Source organism: Leopardus geoffroyi, chromosome X (assembly GCF_018350155.1).
Source record: "Leopardus geoffroyi isolate Oge1 chromosome X, O.geoffroyi_Oge1_pat1.0, whole genome shotgun sequence".
Taxonomy (NCBI): Eukaryota; Metazoa; Chordata; class Mammalia; order Carnivora; family Felidae; genus Leopardus; species Leopardus geoffroyi.
Window position 1 is genome coordinate 110959639 of NC_059343.1, and position 11822 is coordinate 110971460.

The 11822-nt window shown below is 50.4% G+C and overlaps 1 protein-coding gene across 1 annotated transcript in view; it reads right to left on the reverse strand.

Annotated features, from left to right (window-relative positions):
* The window catches only part of GPC4 (glypican 4), a 110383-nt gene extending 100550 nt beyond the window's left edge, over positions 1-9833 (reverse strand). Inside the window, exon 1 of the mRNA XM_045472490.1 lies at positions 8995-9833. Coding sequence (XP_045328446.1) covers positions 8995-9154 — 160 coding nt within the window. The 5' untranslated portion in view covers positions 9155-9833. The remainder of the gene's footprint in view (positions 1-8994) is intronic.
* Between the last annotated feature and the right edge of the window lie 1989 nt (positions 9834-11822).

The window sequence follows — 11822 nt, forward strand, 5'->3', positions numbered from 1 at the left end:
ATCACTGAATTAATAATATACAGCCTTTAACTCATTTTTTTAAGTTTTTTTTTTTTTTTTTTTTTTTTGAGAGAGCGAGAGAGCGAGCATGTGCGCATGAGTGAGGGAGGGGCAGAGAGAGTAGAGGGAGACCCAGAGTCCGAAGCAGGCTCCAGGTTCCAAGCTGTCAGCACAGAGCCCAATGCGGGAGTCGAACTCACAAACCGTGAGATCATGACCTGAAGTCTAACGTTTCATCACTGGGAAACCAGGTGCCATAAAAAGGGGAATGTGTGAGTGAACTAACTTTCCTTTCTTTCAAGAGCAATTCTGAATTTCAAATAGGTGCTATTCTTTCTAAAGTATACTCTCTATATATTTGAATTATACCAAACACCATTACTCAATACCGCCCTGAAACATCGTAGCGCCCTCAAGGGTTAGGGAGCCACCTCTGAGCTTCCGGCCCATCATAAAGGGGCTCAAAGAACTAAACGGATCTGCCAAGATCAGCCAAGTTCTGGGTCTGCTGCTTAGCTTCTGGCCTCCCCACCCTGTTTCTCTCGCACTTCTCCCAGATGTCAAGTTTTGCCCGCCTCTAAAACCATCCCTCCTCTTACCTCTCCACTCCCCCCACCCCCCGCCCCGCCCCGGCCAGCACTACTTGACTTCTATTCGGCCATGGACTAGGAAGCCAGACGACCCAAGCCTTCCGTTTACCCAATTTGAATCCAAGCACCTCAAAAGCTTGAACTCCTGTCTGAAACCTCTTTGAATCCCCAGCACCTAGCATTTTGCTCTTGATAGAAGAGCCATTCAATCAGTGATGGCTGATGCTAAATTTCCGAAGGCCTCGTCTCCAAGTAGAATGCATGGGCTTTATGACAGCTGTTTCCATCATGTAGCTTTTCTGCTTACTTCCACATTCCCAGCTGTGTTCTGGATGGCTGTGCCGGCCAGAAGCCTAGGGATTTACTGTACTTCTATTTCTTGATAAGATACTTGAAGAGAATAAACACATGGCAAAGAGGACATTAAAGTAAGGGATAAAGAGACCTTTTTTATTTTACCAATAAAGAGAAAGGGAAGAAATATCACCTAGCACGCGGACACTTAATAAATGACAAGCAAGACTGGATTCCTCTCTAATTCTCTCCAAAGTACTCTCAATGGCCTAGGCTTACTTCTCTCCCCTCAGCAAAGCATCACAGGCGATGCAGCAATTGCCTCTTGATGAAACAAAAATGTTTTTTTTTTTTTTTTCCGCGTTCAGCACACCTTCCTCTTAAATCCAAGTTAGCCAAAATTAAAATGAGCATGGAGTCGAGATTAAAGCTCTCTTCTGAGACAATACCTCATGAGGAATTTCATTAGAAAACTTAGAATCATGGAGTCTCAGAGATGAAAGGGACTCAGAGATCATCCAGGGCCGTGGTTGTCAACCATGGCTGCTCACTGGGACCACTGGGGAGCCTTTAAAAAATTATCATGACCTAGCCCCACTGCCCGAAAGTGTGATTTAACTGGTCTGGGGTGGTGCCCAGGCATTAGTCGGTTTTAAAGGCTCTCCAGGTGATTCTAATGTGTGGCCAGGCTTGACAATTCCTGATTTCATTCGGCATTCTAACGTCCCCACTCCCATTTTTCAGACAAAAGAGAAAGAAGCTGACCCAAGGTACCAGACAACTAATCGGTCAGAGCTCAGCTGGAACTGCTCCTTCCAAGAAACCACGTCCTCCCCGTGGAAAAACTACTCCATCTAGGACAGTGGGGTCGGTCCCCTTTTCCCTCCTCAGTAAACCAACATTCCCCCCACCTATCCCACAGCAAATGCATTTTCTGAATATTCTTTGCCTTGGAATCCCATTGCATAATTCTTAAAAACCTAAACTATGTGCGTCTGTTTTCCTCCATCCACTTGCTTCATTTTAACTTGTGATGAACTCTGGGAGGTTAATCAGGCATGGTTTCCCCTTAAAGAAGCCAGACTGCTTTTGCTCTGATAGGCTGGACTCACTTGGCCCAGCCTTCTCCCCATTATCCTCACGCGGGCCTTGTGTTTGGAATCCTTCAGCAAGGTGCACCTCCGATTCTCTGAGCTCACTCCCTTTCTAGTTTGTACCTGCCCTGCCGCACCTCGCGGCCTTCCCTCTTCTCCTGGCCTAAGCTCTTTCCATTTTGTGAAAGATTCCTTTTCCCCTGAAGCAGCCTCTTTTACTCTGCCAGTTAGTCATGCCGGGTTCTTTTTTTCTTCCCCCAAGCAGCTGGTCTTTTTGATGTCTGGCACACATTTATCTGGGCTTCCAATAAGATGTTTTTACATAGTTTCCAGGCTTCCTGGAGGTTATTGACTTTTTTTTGGGGGGGGGGGTAACTCTTCCATTCAATTTTTTTCCTAATTTCTAACATTTGTTAGAGTTTCTTTTTCAAAAGTTGAATACCTGGCTGATGGATCTCTTTGATTTTTCTCTCCCACCAGATTGCTGAATTAAATGCATCAGAACTTAAATATAACATTTCAAATTACCTCCAGGATGGAATTGCTTCATGAATTTTCTGCACTTTCATGTTCTCTGTAGTAAGCAACAGATGCTTGGCCAAGTGGAATTGAAAATGCTAATTCTTACCTGTGCGTGTTTTAGCGGGTCTGCTTATATAAATATCCTAATATCTTTAAGAAGCCTGTGTTCTTCTGCTTGGTAAAGACAATAAACTTCAGATTTTACTTTGTAAAAGGTAACCAATGTGCCCTGAACAGCTTTACATACTGAATCTGATGTGCTAAATTACTCATCTAAATTTACTCCAAATTGCCTAACACGAAAGCCTCCATTATTTATCCCTTAAAGATCATCTCAGAGCGAAAAGAAAAATAATTTTGAATCTTTCTGGAAAATCCTATGCCACTCAGTTATTAATTAAGTGGTTAGGTACCCCCCCCAAAAAAATAATAAAAACATTTATTATATGTTATACCAACATATGGAGATTTACTGTAAATTTATTTTACTTCAGAATGTTTAGCTCCAAAAGATTCCGAGGAGAGTAAGAGACCATGGGATGACAATCTATCATCAAAGCAGTATAAACCCCATGAGACAGTTATGTGCAAAGACCATCGATCTGACTCAAGCAAAGAATTAGGAGGAAGACGGCATGCACCCCTGGGGAGTTCATAAATGACTTAATGAAAGTATCATTTGTGATACTTGATGCCACGGAAGCTCAAAGTGGAGGAATGACTCCATTCAAAGCACTGCAGCAAGGAAACGAAGCTGGTGATGTTCAGCATGGAATGAGAAGGTAACAGACAAGAGGAAGGCAGACTGGTTCAAAGAAATGCATGTATGTGGAGTCACTGTCTCATGCACCTGAAACTCACGTAACACTATAGGTACTAACACTCACGTACGTTAGCTATACTGGAATGAATTTTTGTTTTTGTTTTTGTCTTTTTTTTTTTTTAGTGTTTTTATTTTTGAAAGTGTGCTCCCAAGAGGGAGAGAGAATCCCAAGCAGCTATGCGCCGACAGCGGAGAGCCCGACACGGGGCTCAAACTCATGAACTGCAAGATCATGACCTGAGCCGAAGTTGAATGCTTAACCGAGCCACCCAGGTGCCCTGAAAATAAAAAAATTTTTCAAGAGAACTGCATACTTAAAACAGCCTCCTGACAGCTCTCACTGCTGTTATTTCCCTTGCCTCACCGACACTTAACTCCCAGGGGCACTAGTTAGCTTCCTAAAACCGTCGACTAATAGCATTCCCCAACTCAGTAACCATCACCAGCTCCCCATGGCCCAAGGAATACAATTTATATTCCTTCAGCTGTTAACACTAGGTTGTCTGTGTCCGGGTATGAACACTTGGCCCACAAGGGACATGACTGGATCCTCTACCTACTATAGCATCAAAACAGTGCTGTGATGGTCTTTTGCTAGTTGATGGTCGTCTTATAGGTTCCATTTCTGAAACCAGCCCTCCATGGGAGCCGGGAAGTACTTTGTCTTTCGATCTGTACCACACAGCACAGACTGTTATTTTGGGCCAGGGAAGACCTGGGTTCAGATTCCACCTCTACCATTCACTAGCTGTGAGACTGTGGATCTATTTCCAGACCGCTTTGAATCTGTTTTCTTGTCTTATAAAACGGGGAGGATGATGAAGATAATAATACTTCTGCCTTCATAGGGTTGTTGTGGATTTCAAATGAGATACTATGTAAAGCCCTTAGCTGGGGACCAGGTCCAGAGAAAGCAGTCAATAGCTTCAAGCTCTTTTCATGAGGCCAAAATGCATTTTTTGTGAACACATGTGAGAACCACCCCAGTACTAAAACAGTCAATGTTACTGGGGAGCCAGATTCCCTTCCAACTGATTCAGATTTAACACTGATGTTGTTTCCCTGGTAGAGACAAGAAACTTCCTTTTCATTCCTCAGTCTAGTCTCCAGCTAATCCTGAAATTGCATGGAACCCAGTGTGAGTCCAATCAAAAAGGAAAATAGTAATTATACTGAATCAAACATCTTATATTTGTATGTTCTAACTAGAGATTGAGCTGCATAAGCCAGAACTTTTATTGTTTTGTTTTGTTTTTTTGAGCACGTCCAGGAAATAGTTCCTATACTACCTGGGACAATCTCTATACTGACAGGCCCTGTGGCTAAATTAGACCCTCTTTCTTAAGGGAAACGCAGGGAGCCAAACTGAAGATTCCAACAGAATAGAAGATCACAAGTTCTCTGCAAAATCCAACCCACCTACTTAAGTGGGAAAGAGGAAATGTAAATCTTGAGGACATATGCTGTCTTACATACGATAATCACCTCAGTATCAGAAAATATGCCTACCAACCAGGGTGCCTGGGTGGCTCAGCTGGTTGAGCATCTGACTCGAGTCATGATCCCAGGATCGTGAGGTTGAGCCCTTGCGCTGAGCATGGAGGCTGCTTGGAATTCTCTCTCTCTCTCTCTCTCTCTCTCTCTGTCCCTCTCCCCCACTCATGCATGCTCCAAAATAAAAATTTTTTTAAAAAGTATGCCTACCTCTCCAATGCACATGTACAGCTGTTGCCACGTAATCCTAACCTAGCTTATGTTGTTCCCAGAATCCTTTGAGGCATACATGTGCATATGCGTGTGTATGTGCCTGCAAGTGCATTGCTCATAAACATAAATGGGAACTGGAAACAAAAACTCCAAAATCACAACTATGACACGCTTCTTTATCCTTCAATGTCCCTATGAAAGAGACCTATGGCAAGCTTAAGAATATCTCTAGGAGCACCTGGGTGGCTCAGGCTCAGTCAAACATCTGACTTCAGCTCAGGTCGTGATACCACGGCTTGTGAGTTCGAGCCCTGCATAGGGCTCTGTGCTGACAGTGTGGAGCCCGTTTCCAATCCTCTCTCTCTGCCCCAACCCCACTCGTGCTCTCTCTCTCTCTCAAAAATAAACGAAGAGTAAAAATAAAGATCTCTAACCAACTGCCTCACTCTTAAAGGCAATTTCAGCAAAAATTAGATTAGGGAATAAAGTGCCAAATGTTGAGGCACCTGGCTGGCTCAGTGGGTGGATGTGTGACTCTTGATCTCATGGTCATGAGTTCGAGCCCCATGTCAGGTGCAGAAATTCCTGCAAATAAAAACTTTAAAGAAATAAAAAAATAAAATCAAATGCCGATCGTTGATCTCTGAAACCCTGTCTTTTGGAGGGGAGGCACAATGAAAACAGATTGTTAAACTTCCTATTATCATTTTTTACTAGCAAACTAGCATTACCTAGTTAATAATCTGGTCCCAAATCCCTTCTCCCTTGGAACTCTGGGGGCACCCCTTGCTCATCTGCACCACTGAGATGGCACTTCTCTCACACCACACTGCATTCCGATTACGTGTGTGCGCGGCTTATCTCCCTGCTACCTGGAAAGGTCCTGGTGACAGAGGACCCTCTGACCCTTCTCGCTGCCTCGATGACTGAGCACAGAATACCGCACATAGTAGGGTGCTCCAAAAAGATATGCCCATTGAAAGCTGAACAAAAACCTATCCTTTCTGTTAAAGATCCCTTTTGATCTAGCCATTATTTGATAAGAACGGGGTCAAGAGGATAGACAATGCAGCAGGAAGCCCTGTCAGCATGATGTACTCCCTGATACCCTTGAGAGCACATCAAATTATCTTAATTATGATCTAAAAAGACTGAGACTCCTTAAGAACACAGTATTCTAAAGCTTGTTCAAACCTCTAGAAAGCAAGTACAAGGCCATCAGGAATAAAACCTTAAACTTGGGCTAAGCCTGGAGCTAGGCACCCAGACATTGTGACCCTTTGCCTGGAAAACAATCCTGGGCTTTTTGCACCTAAAAAAAATAGATCATCTCCACCCCTACCCCCCCCCCCCCCCGCCCCACACACACACATACACACCTCTGGCCAGAGAAAGTGCCTGGCCATTCATTCAGACATGGGCTGAATCTGAATACAAGTCACTATATTGACTATGCTCCCCAAAATGACCAAAACTATCCGAGTGTAGCCCAGGGGAAGACAAGGCTAATGTATGCATCTGGACAGGCCAGGGGGATGGTAAAGATTACCCCCTGTTTCTATACTGGCCGTCTAAAGGTATTTACTTGGGTCTGTCTGTGTTGTGACAGTGTCCTAGGCTCAAATGAATGCCTCTAACACTCCACATTTTTGAGCCATTCAGTCATGCATTTTTGTTATTGTTGAAAGTGGTGCGAAATTGCACTGCATGAGCTAAAGTCCTTGGTGGTCTTCCAAGGATTCCAGCTAAAAAGGCACTTCCTTTGTTCCTCAGGAGAATGCAGTCCAGTAGGTCATTCAAAAGGGGAAATAAAAGCAGCAGCCCTGGGAGGGAGATGAAGGACAAGACAAAAAGAATAAAATGTTTTGGGTGTGAGCACATTAGCTTCCATTTCCTGCTGCTGGTCGCTAATAACTCTCCTATGTTTGGGGGGGGGTGTCCAGATAGACATTTATGCCAAAATATCGCTCAGGTGTTTGCCCGGGACCAGGACAATCAAAGGGAACACCTAGCACAGTCCTTGAGGACCCTTCAAACTTCCGTCTTCCTGAGATGCTGGCTGAGGAAGATGTCCTGCCATTAGGCGCCTACACCGAGCCAAGTGGGAGAAAGTGGGGAGGGCAATTTCACAACCCACTCCCTGAATGCCTCCGGTCCGTCTCAAAGGCACATATTGTTTGCAGGAGCAGAAGATGAAAACTTGTCACATTCCCATTAAGTGCATCGCCGCATCTATCCCTTCAAAATGTGGGAATGACAACTGTAACCTTCACGCCAATCATCTCTGCTGGGCCCAGGCCCAAACCGAGCAGGGCACAAAGACCCCAGGTCTGACCTGTGGAGCCCCCAAGCTTCAGTGGCTGCTGGTTCACTTCACTTTTTCTGGCGGCGCGGGAGGGAGAGGGGAAAGAAAGAGGGCTTTTCAGGGCTCTACAACCAATAAAATCGTGCCGCTCTGAGGACATACTTGAGTTCCCAAAAAGACAGGCAGCTCAAGGGCAAACAGTCTCTAATCAGTGGCGTGCGAATTATTTGGTAACTGCCAAGGTGCAGTGAGCTCCTAGGCTGCTCCAACAATTTCTTGAGTTCTATTTCTAAACAGATGCCGAATACACTCGGAAAGTGCCCGGCGACTTCCCTCAATTACCTTTGTAATTTATATGTAATTGATGACTGCACTTAATCTCCAAGGTTATTAATAGCCCTTCCAAAAAATGACCCCCACGTCTTCCTAAGCCTCTAGAAGCGCCTGGTTGAAATTACAGTATTTCCTTTGCTGGCTGCCGGCCCCCCGCCCGCCCCACCCGGGTGACCAGCACCGCGAGGCAAAGGCGCGCTCCGCTCACTTCCATGAAAGGTTCGGAATGGAGGCTTGGCCCCCGGGGGGCTCGAATCGCTCCCTTCCCCGTTAGGTGACGCTGGCCAGCAGCCAGCTAGATTCGTGGTTCTTTCTGAAGCCTCAGGGCGAACCGGCTACCTGCGCCGCCGCTGGCCCCGGCGCGGCCCGCCGGGCTGCGCGCAACAGATGCCCTCCGCGAATGAGACTGCGACCCGGAGGGCACCGGCCGGCCGCCGCCAGCCTCGCGAGGAGGGGCGAAGGGCACCCGCCGAAAAGCTGCCTCCCCGGCGCCCCGAGAAGGGCTTCCACCAACACCCCACGCACCCCCCAGCGCCGAAATCCGGTGAACTCTTTCACAGGCTAAGGCTTCTCCATTTGCATAACCATCTCCAAACTGAGATTCAGGTTTCCCGTAGTCAGTCCTTTCAAAGGTTTGTAATTGAATGTGCAATTAACCCTGAAAATGAGGTGAGAAAAAAGAAAGGGGGTGGGGGAAGTACCCTTCCCGTCCAATACCTTCCGGAAAGCAGGAGAGTTTCCAAAAGTCAGGGTTTGGTGGGTTGGAAAGTCGTTTGCTTTTTAAAGGCGACTTCTAAAGCCGCTGGACCTACTAAAACTCCTAATCCGCGTCAGCCGTGGAAGAGAGGCGGGGAGAGGGTTTTTAAAGAACATCAATGAAACCTCCAGTCAAGTTCCACGTTTGGCGTCCCCCGGAATCTGGCCAGCTCTAGGTTGCCCCCACGCACCCCACTAGCGACCCTCACCCCACGCCCCGCCTCTCGTCACCCACACAACAAAGCGGGGAGCCCAGCAAGGAGTTCAACCCGGAAAAGGCGAGGGAGCCGGTGACACGCACTCTGCGGGCCAGAGTCCTCGGGGCTCCCTGGGACCGGGAAGACGCGGCGGGGCGGGAAGAGACGCCGGGTGGCACCGGCCGGTCCGCGGCGCCCCTCCACTCGCAGTCCCGGGGGGGCCGCGCTGCGCGGCGACTCGCTCTCACGCCCTCTCCCGCCTGCCCGTTGCTCGCCCCGGGCTACCTGCGGCCGCGCGGGGGCGGGGGGCACTCCGCGGCCCCTTCCCCTGGGTGCCTGCCGCCGCGCTCGCCTCCCAGGGGCTCCCACCTACCGTTGATCTCGTGCGTGGGGGCATCGTTCTTGTTGAAGCCTTTGGACACGTAGAGCCGTCGCACTTCCGAGCAACTTTTCGGCTTGGGCTCGGCAGCCAGCAGCGCGGCGCAGAGCACGGCCAGGGTGCAGAGAAGCGCGGGCAAGCCGAACCGGGCCATGGCGCGGGCCGGGGCCGACGCGCTCCCACCTCTGGGACCGGGAGAGAGTGGCGGGCGCGGGGCCGGGGGCTCGCGAGTGGAGCGAGAGGGCGAGCGAGTTGGAGGAGAGCGGCGGGAGGAGGAGACGCGGGGCGAAAAGTGGAGCTGGGCCTCGCGCGTCAGGCAACGGTCCCCGGTGCCAGGCGCCCGGCCGGGGGAGGAGGAGGAGGCGGAGGGCGTGGAGGAGAGGAGGCGCGGCGCTTGGGAGAGGAGGCGCGGGCCGGTGGGCTCCGGGCTCCGCGGGGCGGCGGACGGGGTTGCGCTGGCCGGCGGCGGGACAGGGGCGCGGGGAAGGAGGAGAAGGTGGCAGGCGCCGCGGGGGCCGCGGAGGGCGTGGGCGGCAGCGGGCGCTCGCTGCGCGCTGCTCGGGCTGCCCGGCGCCGGTCCGCTCTCCCGGCTCGGCTCGGCTCACTCTGCCCTCGGCCGCGCGGCTGTGCCCTCCTCAGCTCCGCCGCTGATTGACTGGCCGGCGTGCGCGGCGACGCTCGGCAAACTTGGCCCAGCGGGCGGCACTCAGGGGGAGGGGGCGGGCGGCGGGGCGGGGGGGGGGGGCCGGAGACGGGCGGGAGCACGCAGGGCCGGGACGGGAGAAAACCTGGAAGCGGGCTGGGATCCGGAGCGGCCAAATCCACTTCCTAGGGGGCCGCACCGAGCGTGCGGCGCTCCCTCGCGCGACACGCCCCGCGGGGCTCCTCCCTCCTGCCCTCCTCCCCTCCTCCCCCTCCTCCGGGGAGGCGGGGAGATGCCGGCCGCCCCCCACCCAAAGAGGGAGGGCTAACTTCTGGGGGGTACAGGACCCGAGTCCTAGGGGACGGCGCCCCTGGGCACTCGTCACGAAGCCCCCGTCCGACTCACAGGCCTTCTGCGCTCGGCCACCTGACTCGCTGACCGTGAGCCAAAGTCGGGCGGAGCCCTCCCACCTCGATACCTGCCCCCGCCCCGCCCCCCGCCAGCCGCCCCGTAGCCCCGAGGACGCCCCCAACCGCCCTGCTCCTGGGCCTGGAGGGGAAGGTGCCGGCATCACTCGAATTGTTTTGCTGAAGGCACCAGGGGACTTCGGACTCAGAGCTGGCCCTAGACCCTCACCTGGCCCTCTCAGACCTGCTTCCCATTCAGCGGTGCTCCGGGAGCCGAACCCAGCAGGCATTCTCCTCCCCCCCCCCCCCCCCCCCCGCCTTCCCCCAGACGCGCCTGGTTCTGCTACCCCCTGAAGTGGGAGAAACCACCCCCCCTCAATCCGCCAGCGTGAGACGATGGGACAGTCAGGGATGACCTCGGAGACTTTGGAAACCCGGCCCAAACCCTCCTTGTGCAAGTAGGGAAACTGAGGCCCAGAGAAGGGAAGCGACTTGCTAATAGCATGCAGCCAGGTTGTGAGTTCAAAACCCTGGGCTACGGTCCCAGGTCACGTGGAATAAAGGTAGCCCAAGACCCCCAATTCCCCTCTGCCCTCAAGCCTCTTGAGACAGACTCACACCTCTCTGGGACCCAGTCTCCACTTAGCCACCAGAAAACTGGAAATGGGTGAGTCTCCCACCTTCCCAGCTTTGTCAGATTCCATTAATGAGTGTTTTTGAAGCTCCCAGGGCTCCTTTAATGAAGGGAACTGTGCAGATTGGGAACTTGTCATTACCCTTGTTATTGTTACAATCTGCTTTAAGAGGTTAGGGTGAGAAGTGCCTCAGACACCTCGGGAGTGTGCTGGGAACTGGGCAGATAAAAGGGGCTGGAACTTATTATTTGGCTAGACTCTCAATTCCCATAAAATTACATAGGGTGAAGATATGAACCGTCATTACAATTATCACCCTCATAGGGTTTGTTGAGACTCCGTCCACTGCTGTTTGTAAACCACGTTGACATGTTGGCTCTGTGGAGTTGTGGAAACTTAGGTTAGCTGTTGTCTTGAATGCCCGCTGCAGACGCTGACATTTTATTCTTGGAGATCATCAAGGTAAACAGATTGTGACCGGTGTGTTGGTGGAACTTAACAAAATTTCTGTGGGTTGGCAGAACACTTAACCCTGCAACTAGCAGAGAAGTTTTTCTAAATACGCAAACTCTACTCCAAGTGAATTTCCTGCCATTTTCAACAGCCTGTCAAATAGTCCAGGTTTTTCTCAAACTGATACCATCAGGTCTTCAAGTTATCGCTAGGGCTTAGCCAAGCACTTGTAACTTTCATTGATCGATGCATTTACTTAAAGAGGTTCTTTACCAAAGACAATACGATTGTGAGATGCAACCAACATTAATACTAAAATAAAATCCAGTGACCGTTAGTGAAAAGAAGATACTCCCAAACCCCAAACCATGGAGCCCAAATCCGAAAGCTTCGTTTCACAAGCCAGGGGGAACTCATTCCTTGCCCCCCTGTTTACTCCTGCTTTTCCACTTCATGTATTATTAACCAAAACTTGAGCCTTTTCCACCAGAAATAGTAACCTCTGGCTAGAAACGGATCTGGACAAGTCTGAACTTTTACCACACAAGACAGGAACCCCAAGCCCTGCTCAGAGGCGGTTCCCACTTCAAAGCCTCCTTTCATTTAAATACAAACAGGGTGAACAACTGGCAATCTACGCAACAAATACCATCCAGCTTCCCTTTTCAGATGCCCCTTCGCTCC